At 48.1% G+C, this 23306-nt stretch overlaps 1 protein-coding gene across 5 annotated transcripts; it reads right to left on the bottom strand.

Moving 5' to 3' along the window:
• Nucleotides 1–2962: 2962 nt before the first annotated feature.
• Mfsd11 (major facilitator superfamily domain containing 11) lies at nucleotides 2963–23196 on the bottom strand. Of its 5 annotated transcripts, XM_051159114.1 has the most exons (13): nucleotides 23042–23196; nucleotides 22547–22602; nucleotides 19157–19264; nucleotides 18464–18543; nucleotides 18260–18356; nucleotides 16614–16672; nucleotides 15948–16092; nucleotides 12821–12861; nucleotides 10911–10976; nucleotides 7378–7503; nucleotides 5198–5372; nucleotides 3578–3713; nucleotides 2963–3166 (listed from the first exon to the last, which is right to left on the bottom strand). In XM_051159114.1, the coding sequence occupies exons 1-13, from the start codon at nucleotides 23135–23137 to the stop codon at nucleotides 3002–3004; spliced, it is 1350 nt and encodes a 449-aa protein (XP_051015071.1). In that variant the 5' UTR covers nucleotides 23138–23196; the 3' UTR covers nucleotides 2963–3001. The 5 variants fall into 5 exon arrangements, with proteins under 5 accessions (XP_051015071.1, XP_051015073.1, XP_051015075.1 ...); XM_051159116.1 differs by lacking the exons at nucleotides 16614–16672; nucleotides 23042–23196 and having other exon boundaries at nucleotides 18464–18518; nucleotides 22547–22566; XM_051159118.1 differs by lacking the exons at nucleotides 22547–22602; nucleotides 23042–23196 and having other exon boundaries at nucleotides 18464–18518; nucleotides 19157–19261.
• Between the last annotated feature and the right edge of the window lie 110 nt (nucleotides 23197–23306).

The following is a 23306-nucleotide window of genomic DNA, read 5'->3' as shown; positions in this document are numbered from 1 at the left end:
ACGCCCAGCTCTAGACGTCACTTTCAAATATAGGCGTTTCCTTCTACAAACTAACTCTACCTTCATTTGGGATTAAAGGCATGTACCACCATGCCTGGACCTAAGCTTTTCTTTACCCCATACTTGCTCTATACCAGGCTGGCTTTGATCTCAGATCTGTTTGCCTCTGCCCCCTGGATGAGGGGCATGTTTGCAGTCCAGCTGGATCACACAGACATAGAAGGTCTTCGGATGTGATCTCTTGCCAGAGCAGCCATGTTCTGAGTTGACGTTCCTCTACACAGGCCTACAATCCAGCATTTGGGAAACACAACCAGGGGGGACCAGGGTTCAAGGACAAACACAACTACAAAACAAATTTGACGCGAGCCTTGCCTACAAAAATAAAAACTAGAACTTGACAACCACGGAGGACCCCAGTCTTCCACACAGGGGACATCTGTAGCTGACTACAGGGTTCCTGACCTATCATCAAAATGCCAGGCACAGCAGTGCAAACCTGCAATCCCAGCACTCGGGAGGCAGAGGCAGGGAGAGCAGGAATGCAAGGCCAGACTACGCAACATAGTGAGATTGAGGGTGGCCTGGGCTACACAAGACCCTGCCTCAAAACTGAAACACGGAGCTAGAGATGTGTACAACTCTTGCAGAGGACTTGAGTTTGGTCAGTTACAGCACCCATATTGGGTGGCTCACAACCACTCTAGCTGCAATGCCTCTGCCCTCTGACATAAACACAAACATGTGCACATAGTAATAATAAATCTCAGCCCTGCCCCACAACTATCCAACCAGCTATGAAACTTCTAAATTTGTGGCATGTTTCAAAGTCACACAGCTGGGTATGATGGCCACGCCTTTAATCTCAGCACTCAGGAGGCTGAGGCAGGAGGACCTCTGTGAGTTTGAAGTCAGCCTGCTCTACAAAGCAAGTACAAGACAGCCAAGGCTGTCTCAAGAAACTAAAAAAAAAAAAAAAAAGGCGGGGAGGGCTCCTATAACATGGAATATCCAGTATTTGCAGACATAGGAAGGAGGTTAGTGGTTGCTACACCTGAGAAAACGCTGGGAGATTCTGTGGTTATGGGGCTGTAGAGAGGGCTCAGGATTAGAGCACTTGCTGCTTGTGGTGGGTTGAATGAAAACGGCCCCCAGCGGCTTGTATATTTGAATGCTTGGTTCCCCCAGTTGGGGGAACTCTTTGGGAAGGATTAGGTAGGAGGTGTGGCCTCATCCGGGTGGGGCTTTGAGGTTTCAAAAGCCCAAACTAGGGGTTGGAGAGGTGGCTCAGTGTGTAAGAGCAGCAGCTGCTCTTCCAGAGGTCTAGAGTTCAATTCCCAGCACCCACATGGCAGCTCACACCCTGATTACAGACCAAATGTAAGTTCCTGGCTACTGCTGCAGCCGCATGCCTGCCCTGCTTCCTGCTGTGATGGCCAGACTCGCCCTCTAGAGCTTTAAACCCCAATAAACCCTTAAATAAGTTGCCTTGGCTGGGCAGTGGAGGCACATGCTTTTAATCCCAGCACTCTGGAGGCAGAGGCATGTGGATCTCTGAGTTCGAGACCAGCCTAGTCTACAGAATGAGTCCCAGGAAAACCAGGGCTTCACAGAGAAATACTGTTAAAAACAAACAAACAAACAAACAAACAAAAAGTTGCCTTGGCGGATCGCTGTGAGTTCGAGGCCAGCCTGGTCTACAAAGTGAGTCCAGGACAGCCAAGGCTACACAGAGAAACCCTGTCTCAGAAAACCAAAAAAAAAACTAAAAAAAAAAAAGTTGCCTTGGTATTTCTTCACAACAAGAGAAAGATAGCTAAGCCACTGCATCCTCACCAGGCGGACAGTCCTCAACTGTCTGTGACTGCAGTTCATAGGGATCTTATGCCCCTCTGACTTCATGAGTTCTGCAGGCACACAAGCACACGGTGCACACGGACAGGCACACAAGCACACGGTGCACACACAGAGCATAGATAGACAGACACATGAATTTAAAAATAAAAATGTCATTAGCTAAAATGATGGTTATACTATCTTATGTTGGTAAATTTGAGCCAGAAGTTGAGGCTGGAAGAGCCAAGAGCTGGAAGGCAGCCTGGAGTGTGTGGAAGACCTCATCTTGATGTGTAACTTATTTAATATATCAGTCGGAAAGTGTCAGCTCTTACCTGAAGACAGTCGACAATGCTTAAGCATTCTCCCAGACAGGATGGCTGCACAGGGCCCACTAGGAGGGTGGCGTTTTCTTTATTGTAACTGTCAGGAAAACCACAGCAGACGTTCTCCGCCAGCAAATTCTCTTTACTTTTCTAAATATGCTTTTATTAATTGACAAATGACAGTCTTTACCTCATGACTGGCCACACCTTGCTAGTAACACCAAGGTAAGACTTGTTTAACAAAGCATTTAGTCTCATGCGAAGCGCTGTGTGGTAGCATATCCTCACCACCCCAGCATTCTGAAGACACCGGCAGGAGCGCTGCCTGGTGTACAGATCGTGGCCAGCGAGATCCTAACTCAGAGACTGGAGCATCTTAAACTCTGTGCTAGGCACACACTATAACTCCAACATGGAGGCAAGGAGAGGGCTGCAAGTCCAAGGCCAGCCTGGGCTACACAGTGAGACCCTGTCCCAAAACAACCATGTCTCAGCATCCTTGCTACTTATTTGAAAGTCATTCCCAGATCGATGTATGGAGTGAAACACACTCCACAGCCACCAAGATCCCTGTGACCCAAGGCGAGCCGGGCAGGGAGACATGACTGTTAAGAACGGAGGCAGGGAAGAGGACAGACAGCGCTGAACAGCTGTAACTGAAGGGCAGGGTCCCCTTTCCCACTAGCGTTAAACTGCTCAGACCTGTAACCTTTAACACCAGCTTCACCTGGCAAAGAGTCTTGATTGTCTCACTTTCCACCCTCAACATCATCCAACAGTTATGAGACTGGCAGGGCGGCCACTTCAACCAGCTGTGCTTCCTGGAGATAAATGCCGCATCAAATACTTCGGTAGTCAGAGCCTCGGGCCACAATGGCAGCAGCATCCCACTCCACAGTGAAGAAAGAAATGGTTCCAAAAAACCCAAATATCACCATGACCAGGAGTTGCCAGTGAAGGAGGAGGTAGTTGCTGTAGAAAAAAGCCACGGCTGCGCAGATCGACTAGAATAAACAAGGTAAGTCACCAAGTGGGCCCTGGGCCTCAGCTGCCCCAGTCAGCCCGCGGTTTCTGACCCAAAGGACATCTGCGGCTGGCAGTACCCATGCATCAGCTCACGACTATACCCCACGCCTGCCTGGCTGCAGTGGCCAAGTGAGCTGTGGGCGCTACAGTGACACAATACACGCACAGAGTGAGAAGCAGGGGTGTGTGGTGAGAGCAGGTCCTGGTGCCCACAGAAAGAGTCATCGAGTGCAGTGAGCAGATCGAGAATCTCTCACCCAGCCCAGCCCACCGCACCCAGGGTCTAGTCACAGTGCTCTTCATGGGATGCCTAACAGTCATTTAAAACCCAGGGGAGGAGGGACCAACAAAACAGGAAGAAACGGACTATGGAACAACCCAGAGGTTACCTGAACAAACTTAAAGACCGCAAAGGCTGGCGCACTGTCCTCTGAGTAGAGAAAACCCAAAATGCTAAGCAGTTGGGTGTTGAAGCAGCTGTCGCCCAGACCCAGCAGAAAACTGCATAGAATGGCAACTTCTTTGCTGAAGAAAAGAAAAACACACGTAGGACTGGAAAGATGGCTCAGTGGTTAGAGGCATGCGCTCTTTCCACAGACGACCTGAGCCTGGTTCCCAGAAGCGACTTCCATGGCTCACAGCCACTGGTAACTCCAGTACCAGAGGACTGGATGCCCTCTTCTGGACTCTGCAGGCTCCTAAACTCAAACATGCACACACCCCACACACATGTAATTTAAATAAAAAATATGCCGGGGTAGTGGTACCCGCTTTTTATCCCAGCACTTGGAATGCACAGTCAGACAGACCTCTGAGTCTGAGGCCAGCCTGGTCTGCACAGTGAGTTCCAGGGCTACGTAGAAAGACCCTGTCTCAAAAAAAAAAATTAATTAATTAAATTAAAATGAATCTTTAAATATTTAGTATCACCAAAATATAAAAACAACACTTCCAATAAAGGTAATTTGTACTTGTTTGTGGTGTTTTAGGGGCAAAGGGGCTGCTGGGGATTGAGCCTAGGGTCTCTAGAATGCTGAGCCAGCCTCTGCTACTGCACTGCGTCTCAGCCCCAGTACAGAACCCAGGCTGGCCTGTAACTTGTGATCTTCCAACCTCAGCCTCCTCAGAGCGAAGGTCACAAGTGTGTACACCCTGCCCCCAACAAACAAGAATGAATAAATATTAGCACTGCTGATGCTTTTTCTGGGGTATTAGGGATTGAACCCAGGGCCTCCCAATTTTGAGGCAAACTGGGTTTTTTTGGCGGGAAGGTTATTTGTTTTGTTTTGTTTTGTTTTGAGACAGGGTTTCTCTGTGTAGCTCTGGCTACCTGTCCTGGAACTCACTTTGTAGACCAGGCTAGCCTTGAACTCAGGTAGATCCATCTGCCTCTGCCTCTTGAGAGCTGGGACTAAAGGCCTGCACAGCCATGCCCTGCTCCAAGCAAACACTCTACACTCAGCATTACACTCCAGCCTGCCTACTAGAACCAGTAAGAAGTTATGCTTAAATGCAGACCTTCACATTCTAGCAAACTTTCTTTGGAAAGCAAAACATTCTAGCAAAACTCTCTTTGGGCTAGGCTCCCTTGGATTTGTGAGTTTCTCCAGACAGTGCATCTATAATGAACTAGCAGTCAAGTGTAATCAACCAACATCCTTAAACAGTGCAGGACTGACAGGCACTCAGCTACAGACTCTGCCTCGTTCCTCTAACACTGGAGCAGTTTGCTGCTCAAAAGCAGGGGATGGGCTTCCCATCAGATACCTCTGTACCCCTGCGTAACTCAAGGGAGGACTCTGGACGGGAGAGGTTAAAAGCAAACATTGCCAAACCACCTTGGACTCTCTGGCTCTCTACTTCCACTCCTCCTTGCTCTCTCAGCACTTGACCCATGACCTTGCAAAGCTCATGGACTCTGAGGACTGTTAGAGCGCTCCTCTTCAAATGTCCAGCCACTCGCTCCTCCTGCCCACCCTCAAACCACGTGGAAAACGCAGCTGCTGTACCTGGGCCTGATGTACGCACTGCTGTTGGTCCCTTCCACAGGGGCAATGGGTGCATCTCCAGGCATGTTGAGAAAGATCAAGTAAAAGGCGACGAAGTGCACCAGGGTGCCCAGCAGCACCACGGGGTTTCTGCCGAAGCGACTATTCTTGCTCAGCAGGCCAAAGAGGCTTCCTCCTGTAGATGAAGACACAGGAACACTTCGGAGGTTTCCACCTACCAGTGTGGCCACCTCTGGAGTACAACCTCTCTGGAAGACATAGCAGAGTACCTAACACTCTATTAACTGCCTCCTCCTCCTCCTCAAGGGTTTTTGTTGTTGTTGTTTTTCTTCGAGACAGGGTTTCTCTGTGTAGCCTTGGCTGTCCTGGACTCGCTTTGTAGACCAGGCTGGCCTTGAACTCTCAGTGATCCACCTGCCTCTGCCTCAAGTGCTGGGATTTAGCTGTGTGCCACCACGCCCAGCTGCATTCTTCTTAATAAGCAGCAGCACACATACAGAATTCTCCTGAGATCTGTCTACCTCTGAGGGGACTTATGAGAAACCCTGAATCTGAAGCTAAGTGAAGTGGGGTGGCTTGGGTACCCCAGGCTTGTGTTCAGTCTGAAGTGAGGTGATGGGCAGGACTGTCTCCGGCACTCAGGAGCCGCCTTTGTCAACAGCGCTGACTCACCTGCGCCCTTAAGAAAAACGGAAGGTGGCATGAAGCCCGGCCTCACCTTTACTTTCTATCTGCTGTCTGCACTCGAGGTCAGTCTCATTTAGCTCTGTGTCCACATTAGTCACTACGAGTCTGTGAAAACTGAGGGTATCCAACCTGCCTCATCCCACTTTGAGGCTGAAAGCACAAAGCTAAGTGTCCTGAGGTACCTTACTGTCAGTTTTTACACTGTCCTATTCCAGTTCCCCCACAAAGCTGCTGGCAGGTCTCTGGCCACCCATATAAACTGTAGAAACAGCAGAACCTTACAGACAGTTCACCTGTGATGACATCACCCTGAGCATTCATCCTTGAGAACCAGATTGTCCCCTCAAGCAAGGAGGAGTTCTTTGAACTACCTTGCAGAACCAGAATTGTGACAGCTGACAGCAGTGTAACCAAGCACACTGCCTAAACACACACCTCCTGCTGTCGCTGTTTGAGTTCTGATCCCAGCACCCAAGCAACAAGACCAGCAGCAAGGAGGGCAGGGAGACTGCTGGAGCTCAAGGGCTTCCAGCCTACCTGAGAGACTGTGAACTCCAAGTTTAGGGAGAGACCCTGTCTCAAAGAAATAGATGAGAGTGGACTCTCCAATGCCCTCTGCTGGTCTGTGCGCACACATCCCCAAATACACACACAAACAAGCAAAAGTTAAAACAAACAAACAAACAAACCTGATAGCCGGGTGTGGTGGCGCATGCCTTTAATCCCAGCACTGGAGAGGCAGAGGCAGGCAGATCTCTGTGAGTTCGAGGCCAGCCTGGTCTACAAAGTGAATCCAGGACAGGCAAGGCTACACAGAGAAACCTTCACACAAAAACAACAAACAAAAAGAAAAATATATAAAATAAAAACAAAATGAAAAAAGCTGATGATAGAAAAACAAAATACACCAGGTGGTGGTGGCACACGCCTTTAATCCCACCACTAGGGAGGCAGAGGCAGGTGGACTGCTGTGAGTTCGAAGCCAGCTGGTATACAAAGTGACTCCAGGACAGTCAAGGATATACAGAGAAACCCTGTCTCGGGAAAAAAAAAAAAAAAAAGCAAAAAAACAAAAACAAAAACACAAAAACAAAAAACCAAAATACACCCATCTGAATAAAATAAGTAGGGAAAATAAAAACTCAAGAACAAAGAGGTGGAGACTTAAGATTTCTATCTTTAGTCTAAAAAAAGTGTTTTGTTTTTCTTTTCTTTTTTCTTCTTCCTGAGATAAGGTCTTAAGCAGCCCCAGCTGACCCCAAACTCACTATGCAGCCAGCATGGCCTTGAACTCCCCCATCACCCTGCTTCTACCTAAGACTCAAGAATGCAGTTGTGAGCCGTCATGCCTGGCTCTTTTTCCTTTTTTAAATTGAATCAGGGTCTCTTTTTGTTGCCCAGGCTAGCCTTGAACTCCTACAGAACCAGCTTTCCAGTCTGACTCTGAATGAAAGGTTTCTACAAACTAAAGAACAAAATCCAAACCAACCTACCTAAAATTTCCCCAATGCCGATGAAAATGCCAGAGAGTCCAATGAGGCTCTTCTCTTCTGTCCCAAATTTGTTTACAGCCCCAATACAGGTGCCATACACCCCAGAGAAGAATGTCAGCTCCAGACCTTAGGAGAAAACCCGGGGTTAATCAACTGCACAGCCTACTTTGTGTCAGGCAGCATCTGACCTTGACACACACGACCAGACACATAAACCAAAATTCAGACTGAAATGCTTCCCAAGCAGACAGCTTCATGTGCGCAAATGATCACAGCCCTCTTCAAAGCCAACACTGAAGGGAACTCCCAGTGGCTCTACAGGCAGAGCCTTCAGATGGTGGGGGTCATAGGAGGGGTCAGCACTCCTACAGGACAGATGCAGGGTACCTTCCCTCCTGCTCTTTCTGCCAGCCCTGTGACTGCACCACAGGATGAAGCTAGGAGAGAACCTGGCCACACGCTGACAGAAGCTCTCTGATGTTTGAGCCCCTAGAACTGTGGGAAATCAGCATTGGTTTGCAGTTGCTAGTTTTTTCGTTTTGTTTTGAGACAAGGTCTTACTACATAGCTTAAGTTGGCCTTGAACTTGCATCTTTCTGCTGGTATATGGTACCACCTCAGGCTCAGAATGCTCCCCCCCCCCCCTTTTTAAGATTGTGTAGCACCACCACCTGGCCCAGCTGATTTATTTTATTTTTTTGTGTATGGTGTTTTGCCTACAGGTATTTGTCTATACACAGTATGTGTGTAGTGCCCACAGAGGCCAGAAGAGGGTGCTGGGTCCTAGAAGTAGAGTTACATATGAGCCACCATTTGAGTGCTGAGAACCAAACCTACGCCCTCTAGAAAAGCAACAAGTGCTCTTAAGTGCTGAGCCATCTCTCCAGCCTGTTGAGTTGCCCCACACTCCCACCCTAATGCTAGAGATCCAACCCAGGGCCCTGCACTTGCTAGGCAAATGCTCTGCCACTCAACTACGCAATCGCACTCCCAGGCCAACCACAACGTCTTTCTTTCTTTTTTTTTTTTTTTTTTTTTTTGGTTTTTCGAGACAGGGTTTCTCTGTGTAGGCTTGGCTGTCCTGGACTCACTTTGTAGACCAGGCTGGCCTCGAACTCACAGCGATCCGCCTGCCTCTGCCTCGCGAGTGCTGGGATTAAAGGCGTGCGCCACCACGCCCGGCCACAACATCTTTCAACACAAGGCCGCATGTCATGCTTATCTGAAACTCAAACTGGGATTACAGGCGTGTGTCACCACACTGGGCTACAGTGCTTGATTTTAAACACCGCTGTTTGAGTTGCATTTTAAAAGTTATTAAGTGGTAACCCCAGCACTTCAGAGGTGGAGAAAGAGTTCAAGATCACCTTCAGCTTCACAGCTAGGTTCTAGGCAACCCTGGGCTCAATAGGAGACACTGTCTCAAAAATAAAAGCAAGCAAACAAACAAGAATGGGGGAAAAATATCACTCAATATATTTGGTTTGGGATTAGGGAATTTCTGAAATGGCCCAGACACATGTTTGTCATTTTGTACTATGCATTTATGAAAAGAAGTCTCCACATGACAACTATAAAATAAAAATATTCATCAACTTAAAACCCTTAAGGAGCCAGCCATGGTGGCGCATGCCTTTAATCCCAGCACTCGAGAGGCAGAGGCAGGCGGATCGCTGTGAGTTCGAGGCCAGCCTGGTCTACAAAAGCGCTTCCAGGACAGTCAAGGCTACACAGAGAAACTGTCTTGAAAAAACAAAACAGCACTCTGAGTGCTGAGATCAAAGGTGTGCACCACCACCTCCCCGACTCTGTACGCCTATTTTACACCTATGTAGAATTACATAGAAAAATTTCCCAGCACTTGGGAGGCAGAGGCAGGCGGATCGCTGTAAGTTCAAGGTGAGCCTGATCTACAAAGTGAGTCCAGGACAGTCAAGGCTACACAGAGAAACCCTATCTCAAAAAACCAAAAAAAGAAAGAAAGAAAGAAAGAAAGAAAGAAATTTCTTCAGTGATGATCACAAGTAGAAAAAGTTCTAAAAGCCCCAATTTAAACCACCTAGTGTATGGTAATTTTTCCAGATGCTCAAACAGGAAACCACAAGAGGGCAGCTCCCACGGTCTTTGATAAAAACACAACGCAAACAGGCATCCTTCTGTGTAGCTTGCAGGCGTGTGGGAGATGACAGGGATATCAGCACATGGAAACAGCACATACCAAAGAGCTCACTGCCCTGGTAAGCAAGCTGCCCTGGAGAGCCAGGGACGCCATCAGCTGCTCCTTACAGAAACAGCATTGCTTCAGACTCCTCCCAACAGGCAAAGAAAGTTCCTAAAGTGAGAGCAAAAACGGGTGGGGCTTGAGCCATGGCTCAGTGGGTAAGGGAACTGCCTGCTTTTCTAGAGGACCTGGGTTCAGTTTCCAGCATCCACGTGGCAGCTCACAACCACCTGTAACTCCAGGTCCAGGGGATCTGGTGGCCTCTTCCGGCTTCCACCAGCAGCAGCACACACACGGAACACAAATATACACGAAGGCAGAATACCCACACATAAAAAATAAAATTAAATAACAAATTAGGCAAGTCAGAAAATCCTCTACTCCCTCATCCTACAAAACCTTGAAAAGTTATTTTTATCCCACTTTCCTAAAGAGAGGCAATTAAAAGGCAAGCGCCTGGGCACTGCAACGCTCTAAGTGTGTGTGTGTGAGGTCTGAGGACAACACAGGAGTCAGCAGTTCCCCCTCCCACCATGCAGGTCCCAGCAACCAACTCAGACCATCTTACGCATCATCTTGCCTGCTTTGAGACAGGATCTCACATGGTAGCTCAGGCTAGCCTTGAATTTGTAGCAATCCTCCTGTCTCAGCCTCCCAATGCTGGGTTTACAGGCCTGCAGTACCTTGTCCTCATCGCTAACTGCTGCGCCTGTCCTCACATCCTTCTCCCTCTGCCACTCCTTCCCCTTCCTGGTTATGTCTACAGTGCTCCCTGCTGCTCTGACCTGGCAGGTCCAGGTTACCCGTGTCTTGTTCCTGCTCTGGGTAGAATCCTTCCACACTGAATTTGGGGCTGGCTCTGTGACTGGCTGTCATCAACAGCAGTAGACGTGACACAAGACAAGGTCCAGGACAGACCTTCAGGAAAGGCTGGTCACATTTTCCTGTTGTTTTTTTGGTGCCTCTAGCCACTGTGAGGTCTAGCTCTCTTGTCAATCACATGAGGACCTATAGAGGGAGGACCTTATTCAGATAGATGGGTGCAGCCCCAAGGCAACATGTCAGGGAAGACTGACTGACTGACAGACTATGATTCAGGCTTCTTCAGATACCAGGAAGTACCAGGCATGTGAGTGAACTGTCGTGGAGGCTCCGGTTGCAGCTCCCCTCTGAAAGCAGCCTTGGGAAGTGGCACAGGACAGTGTCGGGCAGTTAGAGTGGAGCATGAGATGCAAAGCAAGCTACTGATTTTAGCCTCACCACCACACCACCACGCCATCACACAGTGACAGGGCGGCAAGAGCAGCTGTACCTGTGTAGGCAGTCGTGACACTCAGGAGGAGCATCTCCTTGGTGACACATAGCTTCAGAGACTTCTCTGTAAGGAGGAAATTGGACAGACTTAGCTAGATTTTACTTGGCCACCAACATTCTAAACACCATTTCCTTCAATCAGAACATTCCTCTCATCACTGAGGCCAGTAAACAAAGAACCTCAATTTTCAGACTAAAATGCATGAGACATGAACTAAGTCTGCCTTGTAAATAGGATGCTTACTTCAAGTGCTTAAATATGTTTTGGAGACACACTGTCTCAGTGTGTTTTTAGCTCTTAATAACAACATGAGGGGAGGGGAAAGAAACCAGAATCACACAGGACAATAAAAAGTTGAGCAGAGACTCCTGAGAGGCTACACAGGGAGTCAGGCGGCAGAGTACTTGGGTGACGGACTGACTGCAGATTCGGGCTGTGACTTCCATGCCCTGCGGTCTGCAGACACCTTGACCTCTGCCTCTGCACTGAGCAGTGTGGATGAGATCTACAGCGGAGAACACAGCTGTAAAAATTGCCTTGCCCCCCGCCCCCACCACTGAAGACAGGGTCTCATTCTAGCTCAGGCTACACTGAAACTTACTACACAGTCCAAAAGGTCTGAACAAGTCAGTCTTCCTGTCACTGTCCCCAGTGTTAGGATTACAGCCAAACTACCATGCATGGAAAATTTCATCCAAATTCTTTTTTTTTCTTTTGAAACAGAATCTCTTGTGCCCTAGGCTAGCCTTGAACTCCTCAGTAGCCGTGGATGACGACTGATCCTCCTGCCCTTCAAGTATTGGAATTATAGGGCTGAAACGCATGATCTGCAGGTTTCAAGTAAGCCTGGGTTACACTGTGCAAATCAGTCTTTTAAAAGTTGCTAAACTGCCAGGTGCGGTGACGCATGCCTGTAATCCCAGCACTTGGGAGGCAGAGGCAGGTGGATCTCTGTGAGTTCGAGGCCAGCCTGGTGTACAAAGCAAGTCCAGGACAGGCAGGGCTACGCAGAGAAATACTGTCTCAAAACAAAGCAAAACAACAACAAAAGTTGCTAAGTTGCTGTTTCTGTGCGTTTAACTTGGGTCTCTGGCTCCCTGACCATGAGTGGATCTCCTGGTAGACAAATTCCTAGACCACAAACTGCAAAGCCAGACCTCTGCTGACCTCTCATTTTTGTAGGGGAACCCAGCCACACCCTATCTGCATATACATGGAACCCCAATTTATAATCATGAAAGCGTCCCTCAAACACAGGAAGTTCATAAAAGCCAGATTAAACACCTCTAATGACAGAGTGTCCATGTCCCACATCCTAGGTCCTTTCTAAAACCAAGCCTCATGCGGTCTGAGCCAGTTATCAGCTGAGGAGATCCACATCCCACTCTGGCAGAAGGAACCTGACAACCCTTCACATCCCCAAGGGCCACAGCACTGTGACGTCCTGAGCGATGAAGGCCTGCAGCAGGCAGACTAACCGCCTCTGCATGTTTACAGAGCCCTTAGAACCACTGTGCACAGGGCTGCAAGAAACCACATGAAAGTTTACCAGCATCTGTGGCCAGGAAAAAACTGCTTAGTGAATGAGTGCCACTGCTCTCACTAGCTCTCAGCCCAGTGGAACCATGGCTCTGCTCCAAGGAGCAGCCTGGGGTTTGGTCTCAGGTCCCAAGTCAACATACACAGTCCCCATCCCTCACACCCTCCTCAGGCGGCAGCGTTACCATCATGCCTCACACCCCCACGGTAGAGACACTGGTGGGAAGGCTGATGTGTTGTAGAAGTGCATACCTGGAAGACTGAGGACACTGGGGATCATCAGTCTAAAGTTACCAGGGAGAGGGGGGACGCATATGCTGGCGGTGTTCCTGAATAGTTCCTGCATTTCAGGCACAGAAAATACTTACTAAACGCATCTACTGCCTTTGTCACATTGTCCTGGGCAGACCTGGGAAAATAAAATAAGACTGTTTTCCTCCTTGGAAACTACAAAGAGAACAAAAGCAGCACATGGTCAACGACCACCCACTTTCATTGAGGTTCCTACGATCTCTGGACTTGGCCAGGTGTGATGGCACAGTCCTTTAATTTTACCACTTCAGAGGCACAGGCAGATCTTGGGGAGTTCCAGGCCAGCCAGAGTTACAAAGTGAGAGCCTATCTCAAACCAAACCACGGCTCTGGCTCAGTGTGGCCTGCCAAGCACATCCAGTGAGTCCCAGGGCTCTCTGCTGGGAGGCATCCGTCTTGGCCCTGGTCTTCAGGGTACCTAACGTGCTTCCCAGAAGCTCCCCACTCTGAGCAACAGAACAGGACTCTCCCACGCCGTTCCCACACACACTCACGTGACTCCTTTTTGGAAATGACACTCTGAGCAAGGCAGATGCACTCTGGCATTGCTGCTCACGTAACTGTTGCCACCCAAAGCTCTTGTTCACAACTTGGATCAAATCCCGTCTTTGCACGTTTATGCCGACCGCTGCCACTGCCCAGATACATATGCTTAACCTTTCTGTTTTCCAACTGTTAGGACCTGAGTACTCTATTTCCCACTCCTCTTCCCATGTAGACAGGAAACCCTCCAGTATCCAAATTCTTTAGAACCATGGCTGTCTGGGCTGGCAAGACGGTATGAACCCTGATGCCAAGTCTGATGACCCAAATTTAATCTGTGGGACCCACAACGGTGGAAAGATCTGACTCCATGGCACATACAGATACATGCAGATACACATACACACAAGTAGATTCATGTGTTAGAAATTAAAAGTAAGGGGCTAGAGAGACAACTTCATGGCTAAAAGCAGCGGCTGCTCTTCCAGAGGACGCAGGCTCTAGTTCCTACATCCACATGGTGACCTACAACCACCTGTACCTCCAATTCCAGGAAACTCAATGCCTTCTTCCGTCCTCTAAGGGCAGCAGGCACACACATAGTGCACAGATACACACGCAGGCAAAACATCCACACACACACAACACAACAATTTCTTTTAAAAATGAAATAAATCAGATCTTCTGACAGAAAGACAAGAGTGTGGCTCCCCTGAGGGGCATGGCCAGTCGGGGCGCTCTGGGATTTCCTTACAGGTGTACCACTCCTGTCACCTTTAAAACTCAGTGTGCTCTGTTAAGAACAGGGAAGTGTCTGCTGCCTGGGCTGGCGCACGGTTGGTATTATGTGCAAAACTGTAAAAGACAGTTCAGGATGGGAGAATGCTATGCAGCTGAGCAGCATTCCTAAGGACGACACTTTACCACAGGTGCACGGTCCCCTTCTCCAATCCCTGCTGGCTACTGCTATAAATCCCGGAGCTGAGGCACTCAGACAGAGTGTGCCAAACCTTGCTAGGTGACATAATTTTACGGGTCGACTGTCACAGAGCAGTCAGTCACATAGCCAGTAAGGGAAACTCTTCATGTGACGCATGTCTGTGCAGATGGAACACATACTCAACCATCTCCCCCTCACCTCAACACTCATGCTTGCTTTGCTTTTTTGGGTTTTTTTTTTTTTTTTTTTTTTTTTTTTGCTTTTTCGAGACAGGGTTTCTCTGTATAATAGCCCTGGTTTCCTGAAACTCACAGAGATCCACCTGTCTCTGCCTCCTGAATGCTGGACTACAGGCATGCACCACCATGCCCTGCAAATTTTCAGCTGGAAAGTTTTGTGAGTTCTTTGTTAATTAAAAAGGCAACACAGAAGAAGGGCGTGGTGGCACACACCTTAAACCCCAGCACTCAGAGACCCTGTCTCAAAAAACACCAAATAAATAAGTAAATAAGTTGTAAGAAAATACTGTGTGGTGGCGACATACACCTTTAATCCCAGCACTAAGGAGGCAGAGGCAGGGGGATTTCTGTGAGTTCAAGGCCAGCCTGGTCTACAGAGCGAATACCAGGACAGCCAGGCTACAGAAAGAAACCCTGTCTCAAAAAAACTAAAAGAAAAGTTATAAGAAAAATCGTCATAATTTGACAACTCAAAAACAAAATAAATCTTTTTCAGACCTTCCTCTCCAATCTAGATGATACCTCAAACTAATCACCTATGAATTTTGGCTTGTAGGGGGTTTTTTGTTTTTTCAAGACAGAGTTTCTCTGTGTTGCCTTGGTTGTCCTAGAACTCTCTTTGTAGACCAGACTGGCCTCGAACTCAGAGATCCACCTGTCTCTGCCTCCTAAGTCCTGGGACTAAAGGTGTGCGCTACCACACCTAGCTGTGGTTTATAAGGTTTTTGAAATAGGTCTTATGTAAGTTAGGGTGGCCTAGAACTTGCTATACAGTATAGAGGATGACCTTCAAATCCTAATCCTTCAGCCTCTACCTCCTGAGTACTGGGATTATAGGCATGTGCCACTATGCTTGGTGACCCAGGACATCTGAAAGAACATCACTATTGAAATATGCCCAGCTAACTGGGTGTACTGGCACTTACTGGCGATTACAGGTGCAGAGGGGGACGCAGAGGATCTCAGGTCCAGGCTAGCCTAAGATACGCAGGGAGATCCCATCTCAAAATCAGAAAGAAATGTGCTCAAGTAATTACAGTATTGGAAACCTCCCGTGCACATCACTGTGGGAGCCAGGAGCCTAGTCCTTGAGAAGTGCAGGGGCTCTGCCACTCACCCACAGCACAGTACTAGGAAGCTTGAGATCTGGGCCACAGGCACAGGCCTGAAGGCAGAACATCCGTCTCACTCACCTATCAGCCCAGCCTCACACGGGAAGTGAGGGGCCTGCTGACCAGAGCAGGAAACTGAGGCCTAGGGACATGATATGACTTTTGCTACTTTGAGGGTCACCCGACAGCTGTGGGAGGACGTAAGTCGCTGGGGAATCTTTCACAGCCTCCCTTTCACAGACAGTCCTTCCCTTCTCTGTCTTCCATGACTCTCCTGCATCTTTGCCTGAGAGTTGTCCCCATGCCTATCTGCAGAAAGTGGCTGTGGCACAACAGTCTAGCAATCCATGGACCACAGTCCATCAGAATCTACTCAACAACAGCAAAAAGAAGGTTCCAGGTGTCTTACTCGGAGGCTTCCATGTCCTGGTCGTCGCAAGACTCTTCCTCTCCAAGGACAATCTCAGGGTCTGGTTTCCGAATGAGAAAGAACAGAACTGTCCCCACGAGGCTTATCACGGTCAGAGCAATGAACACTGTCCTGCGGTCGTTCTCTAAGGACAAGAGGGAAGAGTGGATGGCACTGGTAAAGCAATGCTGGTTAGTGTCATGCCCACTGGCTGTCACTATGCGGTGAGGCATTTCCCCATTACGTTTTTATTTTAAGGCACCAGTACACACTTGGGAGGAGGAGGAAACAGCCGTGTCCATCTCTGTCTTCCGGCTAGAGGGTACTAATGAGCTAAAGACAGAGCAGTACAAGGGCACAGCTGTCTCTTCTCTTTAACTAAAGGAGGGCACAGATCCAACAACTCAACACTCCCAGACCCCCGGGAGCCTGGCGAGCACGTGCACACTCAGCCCGACCTTCTGGCTTACTTGGCAAAGCACAGCCATGAACTCTAAACCTTCACTTAATAAAGCTGAGGCAAAAGCTTATGAAAAAGCAAACACCATGAGAAACCTCAGGGGGCCAAAGTGCACTGGCATGACACCTGGAGCAGTGACGGGCATTTCTGCGGAACTCCTGCTCTGCTTCCAAACATCTGGATAAAGCAACGTGAACAAGACTAACCTGAAATTTGAGTTTTCCCTTGCCAGGCAAAATATATGTAGAGATTTCCAAAGAACAAGCTGTGGGGGAGAAAGCGAGAAGACGCTGGGGAATCACTGGAACACTGGGGTTATGTCTGTTTATTTACTGGGAACAGAGTCTCACTATGCACCCCTGGCTGGCCTGGAACTCAAGATCCGCCTCCTCTGCCTCCTGAGTGCTGGACTTAAAGGTGTGCGCCACTGTGCCCAGCTCATACTTTGGGCTTTTAAAATCTACTCCCATTATCTGAAGAGGCGAAAAGGCTAGTGAGAAAAGTGGGGGGGAGGGGGGCCCGCCCTGGGTCCCTGGGTTACAGTATCTACTCCACCTGACTTTCTGAGAAGTTAACTGACTTGGATGCATGTGACAGCAACCTGACTCAGCACTGCCCCACAGGGCTTGACTCACTTGACACATGTGACTTACTGGGACTCTCCAGACTCTCCAAGTAAGTTGGAAACAAAAGAATGCTACTTCTGTGTGTGTGGTGTGTGTGTGTGAGTGGGGCAGGGGGTTGAGACAGGGTTTCTCTGTGTAACAGCTCTGGCTTCCCTGGAACTCGCTCTGTAGACCAGCTGGCCTCTGCCTCCCAAGTGCTAGACAAAGTCATGCTACTTTTAAATTCTAAAATTTAAAGAGTCTGTGAACAAGACATGCAAATTAAGTACCCACACCTCCACTTGGCACACTTTCTTAAGGAACGGTCATTCACTGCCTCTTGTGTTTCTTAATCTCTAAGTCTTTAAAACTAAACTCTGGCACCAGGGATGGTGGGGTGCACCTCAGTCTCACTGAGTCCAAGTGTTTAAAAGGCCAGCCCAGTGAGACTCCCAACCAGTCTCAACCAAACAAAAACCAAAATCCCTATCACCACCATCAACTAAACATTCAAATTTAAGTCTTGTGGAAAAACAAAGCTCTTAAAATTTTTTTCATTACATTCAGTTGTTTGTACATGGGAGGTGTGCCGGTGCTTGCTGAGTTGTTGTCTCCTTCTACCATGTGGGTCTAGGGACGACAGAACTCGTCATCAGGTCAGGCGGCAAACGTGCTTCTATCCACTGAGCCATCCCACTGGCTCCAGGCTGGCCTTGAACTCACTGCAACCCTCCTGCCCCTCCCGCCTGCCTGCTGGAGTCACGGTGTGTGCCAGCACACCAAGCTCCTCAGGATGTACCACTGAAACCCCACCATCACAAGCACAATACTGCTGTTGCTCTTTTTTCAGGAAATGTCTACTGTGCTCTGGTTCAGATGTGGCACCACTTGTTCCCCCTTGTGGACTGAGTGTGTCTGTTCACGGCTATCAAGCTGTGCAGCTTGGTGGGAGGATGTGGCTCCTGGGCTCCAGAGAGCCATGGTTACAACGGTTAACCCTGAGTCTTCTCATCTGAAGACTACAGATGGTGCCTTCCACCTCCCAAGTCTGTGTGAAGATACGTGAAATTCAACAGATAACCCACAAGGCCTAAAATACAGAGGATGCTAAATACATGGACGTTAACTTTAAATTGCAGTAAAATAGTTCCCTGTCGTAAAGTATAAATCTGAACCACACAATAAAGATCTAGCAGATGATGCCTGAAAGGAATCAGGGACAGACTGAGCCCCAAAGAGATCATTACCTAGACTGTAAGAGCGCCCAGAAAATTCCACTGTTTCTCCCGATTGTGTGCTCATCGGAATTTATTGTCAGGCAATTCCCTTGTGCTGTCCAAAGTACTAAAATTCAAACCAAAAAGTTCATCAGAGGAATGACACCAGGCAGCTTCCCCTGCTCACGTAAACAGCACCCGAGCCCCGGGAAAGCGGGTGCAGGCGATGCTCACCAGCAGCTGCGATTCCAATGAAAACAGACGCTGTGTAGAAGGACCATGGGAAAGGCTGGATAAAAACGGCAATGTACATGCTAAAATACAACAGGTCAGTGCATTACAGTCAAACAGTATGTGAAACAGAGTGCTAAGCACGCCGCCCCAGGGCCAGCTCAGAAGTCCTCATCCTTAACTGCATCCCGGAAAGCACTTTCTCAGTTCTGCCTTTTGAAAAGAAATACATGTGAGCTGGTTTCGGCCTTTTTTCATTTGAGCTGTCTCCAGCCTAAGCCGCTAACTGCCATGAGCTCAATACAGGATGAGGCCTGAGCTCAGAAAACATTTCCCTCTCAACTTCACACAAATCTGTTCGCCAATGTAAATGAAAACAAACTTATTTCATAAAAGGGTCTTTCCAACTCTAACAGAAAGAGATTTTTGCATTGCATTTATTAATAATACGACAAAAGCTGACGTATGCCACACACGGTGGAACCTGATGACAGTATCAAACTCTGAAGGCTGAGCCAGGAAGATCTCCAGTTTGGGGCCAGCCTGGGTCTGGGCTATAGTGAGACCCCGTCTCAAACACAAAAACTAACGTGATACACTTAGCAGTTATAACTAGAGTGTTCCTGAAGTAACTACTTTCTGCTGTACTTGCAAGCGTCCTTAATTAAGTGAGTGAAGGGAAAAAGAACTACTCACCTGTAAAACAAACCACTGACAAACATAGAGATCTGAGGTCCTACGATGGCAACCACGGATGGAGTGATCAAGTTGGAAGCAGAGAACACGCCGTAAATAATCGCCAGGCTGCTCACACAACGCACAGGAGGGAACAAGAACAGAAGCTTTAATTAACACCTCAGAAGTTCACTTCTAAAATTCTGCTTAGGCAGCCAACCAGCTCAGTGGGCAAAGGCACCCGTGCGAGCTTGGCAACTTGCGCTCCATGCGGCAAACTCACAGTGTGGAAAGACAGGACAAACTGCCCTCTGACCCCACGCGCACACTGTGATATGTGGACGCGCATATACACATGCACAGAATAAGGTAAGATAGTGTGAACGTCTATTCCTAATGCCCCTGTCTGTCTGTTCTAGGAGAGTATTGGGATTACAGGCATGTGCCACCACATCTAGCTTGTATTAAATATTTGTACCACGTTTCTCTTAGCCAGCTTGCCTGTAACATGATTCCAACTATTGTTTTACATGGAAGTGTTAAGAAGCACTGTGAAGGCTACACAGAGGAAACCCTGTCTTGAAAAACAACAAACAGGGCTGGAGAGATGGCTCAGTGGTTAAGAGCGCCGCCTGCCTTCCAGAGGTCCTGAGTTCAATCCCAACAACCACATGGTGGCTCACAACCATCTATAATGTGATCTAACACCCTCTTCTGCAGATAAGGCACTCATATGCAATAAATAAAATAAATAAATATTAAAAAAAAACAAAAAGCCCACAGAAGACACAGTACTACAACGTTGTAACAGTAATAGTCATCTAAAACAAAGGACACTAACACCCTCTCATCCTCAGATACCACATACCACATCTGGGTAATAAAGAACCGCAATAAGCCGGGCGGTGGTGGCGCACACCTTTAACCCCAGCACGTGGGAGGCAGAGGAAGGTGGATCTCCATAAATTCAAGGCCAGCCTGGATTGGATTACAAAGCGAGTTCCAGGACAGCCAGAACTGTAACACGGAGAGACTCTGTTTTGAAAAATCAAAAAGAGCTGGAATAAGAGTTTTGTCATTGACGTGGGATGGGGTACAACAAACCTATAAGCAAAGAGAATTTAAGAAAAAGTAGCCGGGCATAGCAATGCATGCCTGCCATCCCAATACTCAGGAGTCTGAGAATGAGCGGGTTGCAGGCCAGTATCTATTACAGGATAAAATTCATATTTCTTTAAAAATTTTAAAAAGTCAGCCAGGCAGTGGTGGTGCACACCTTTAATCCCAGCACTCAGGAGGCAGAGGCAGGCAGATCCCTGTGAGTTTGAGGCCAGCCTGGTCTACAAAGCGAGTCCAGGACAGCCAAGGCTACACAGGGAAACCCTGTCTCGAAAAACCAAAACCACACAAAATATTAAATCAAATATATTTAAAGAGTGTGTGTATGGCTTAATTTCACAATGCAACAATGTATACATACTAGAAATAAACATGCATAGTTCTTGTCAATTAAAAGTTTTGGGTTTTTTTGTCTTTTTTTTTAAAAAACAGATTTATTTATTTATTATGTTTACAGTGTTCTGCCTGCATATCTGCCTACAGGCCAGAAGAGGGCACCAGATCTAACTACAGCCGATTGTGAGCCACCATGTGGTTGCTGGGAATTGAACTCAGGACCTTTGGAAGAGCAGCTACTGCTTTTAACCTCTGAGTCATCCCTCTAGCCCTGTTTTTTTGTTTTACAGAGAACCCAGAGCTAGACTGGGTAGTGCATTTATTAGTTAATTAGCACACTCGGAGGCAGAAGCAAGAGGATTTCTGTGACTTTAAGACCAGCCACTTTGAGGCCGGCCTGGTCTATACAATGACTTCCAGAACAGTCAGAGCTACATGAAGAAACCCTGCCTCGAAAAACAAACAAATAAGACGAACCCACGCACACACATATGCACACACGCACACTAGCGTGCAAATGCTTGTCCTACTTACACACAAAGAGTATAAGCAGCAGCAGGACAAACTTGGAGCGCTCTTCGAGATACGCACACACAGCAGAGGCTGGCAGCCATGGCCTCTGGATCCTGCTAACCACAAACCAACCGCCTTGCCCAATCTGTCCTGTATCTCAGCAGTGGGTAAAGCCAGCACCACAGAGACCTCACTGGCACCTTCCAGACAACTAGCAGTGAGGGCAGAAGAGGATCTTGGTAGCCTTGGGCTAGAGGAGACTGAATTCTTTAGAGCAGGTTATGGAAAAGGGGGAAGAGGAAAAAAAAAAAAAAAAAAAAAAAAACGGAACCCAGAAGCCAGGCCTGGTGCTACAGGTTCTAACCTGTAGGGAGGTAGAGATGAGAGGTAACCTTGAACTTCACATCCTCTCAAGGCGGTGAGCTCAAGGCCAGATGGGGGTCAAGGCTACATGAGAAGAGGCAGCGGCAGCCGAGGGATGTACATACCAGCTACAGACCCAAAGTGCTATGGCTTTGTGAAGTTTTCATTCTCTCTGCCCATAAGACCGGGCCTAACAGCATAAAAAAGTTTAAAACTTCTGATGAAATTACAAAGCCATGAAGACCTCGTGTTTCAACGGTTACAGCACTGTTTAGGATTAGGGCGCAGTTTTGATGAGACGTGCAGGCATACTGAGCTGGAGGCGCTACGCTGTCTTTGTAGCCACGACCTCAGTAAAGAACCTGTGCTCACTGAGGTAACTTGCCCAGGGTAGCAAAGCACTCGAGTTCTGAAGCCAGGCTTTCAATCCCAAACTCTTAATTCTATAGAAAATCTTAAGCCATCATTTTAAAAAGTGTTACCATCGAGCCGGGCATGGTGGCGCTCGCCTTTAATCCCAGCACTCGGGAGGCAGAGGCAGGTGGATCGCTCTGAGTTCGAGGCCAGCCTGGTCTACAAAAGCGAATTTAGGACAGCCAAGGCTACACAGAGAAACCCTGTCTCGAAAAACCAAAAATCAAAACAAAAAAAAACCAAAAAAAAAAGTTACCATCACATGTATTTATTTTGGGATTGAAGGCGTGCACCACCACGCCTATAGTTTTCTTGTTTCTACACTTGAAATTTTACGTGTGTACGGCACACGGGTGTATTCCTGCGTGGAAGTCACTGACGACCTGCAGGAGCTGGTTCTCCCTCTCACTGCACAGATGCTGAAGACGAATTCAAACAGCCTGGGAGGCAGGGGTCTTTACCCAACGAGCTACCTGAATGGCCCCCAAATCAGAAAAGAGACAGACAGATTTGACACAACCATGGCTTCTCAGAGTTTTGGATAAAATCAAATAGAAGTACAAAAGGAATTACTACTGTTCAGTCACAACACTTTATTGGTGATTTTCCCGAAGAGAAGTATGGAACTATAACATGCAAAGTAAAACCACGCACACAGTACAATACCTGGTATATCCACTGCCATGAAAATCTGTGCTATTTAAGCTCCTGATGACAGTTTGCTGTGTGGAAAACAAAACCAATCAACGAAAACGTCTTGCCAGCCCCCTCCCCCTTTGGAAAGCCTAAATACACAGCGCTGCTATCAGTCACCCAAGCCCACTCTGGGAGCAGAAAATGACATTTGCGGAAGACATTCCGGAGACCGGGAATGGGCAATCGGCTGTGCCCACGCCCGGTTTTAGTAGTTCAACCACCCAAGCACGTACTAGAATTAAAGTAACTTTGGGCAACACTCAAACTCCAAGCCGCATCTGAATAGTAAACGCCAGTGCACAACACCCCCTATGCTAGAACTTTCTGGCACACGAAATCAAACTAAACCATAGAAAACAGGAGGTGCAATCTCGGCGTGGTTGCGGGCGTCAACGTTCATTATTGTCACAGCTGGAGCGCATCCCGATAGGCGTTTCAAAGGAGGGGGCACCAATTCCAACTCACCGCCACGTTTCCACAAGTTTGAAAGGCGGTGAACATAAACATAAAGGCAACTCCTAAAATAACGATGTTGAAAAGCTTTTTGGATTCCGGGGACATTTTGGCTCCGCTCGGTCGGAGGTCGGCAGCGGCCCGGGGCACTCAAGTCACCTCTCCTCCTCCAGTCGAACCCCCTGACAGTCCTGAAGGGAGAAACCAAATCAGAGAGCCACGCCAGCCAGAACGCCAGTCCCCAGTCCAAGGACGGGAACCGCGAGCGTAGGAGGAA

This window comes from Acomys russatus, chromosome 16, assembly GCF_903995435.1.
Source record: "Acomys russatus chromosome 16, mAcoRus1.1, whole genome shotgun sequence".
Taxonomy (NCBI): Eukaryota; Metazoa; Chordata; class Mammalia; order Rodentia; family Muridae; genus Acomys; species Acomys russatus.
This window is presented reverse-complemented; position numbering and strand designations above follow the sequence as displayed.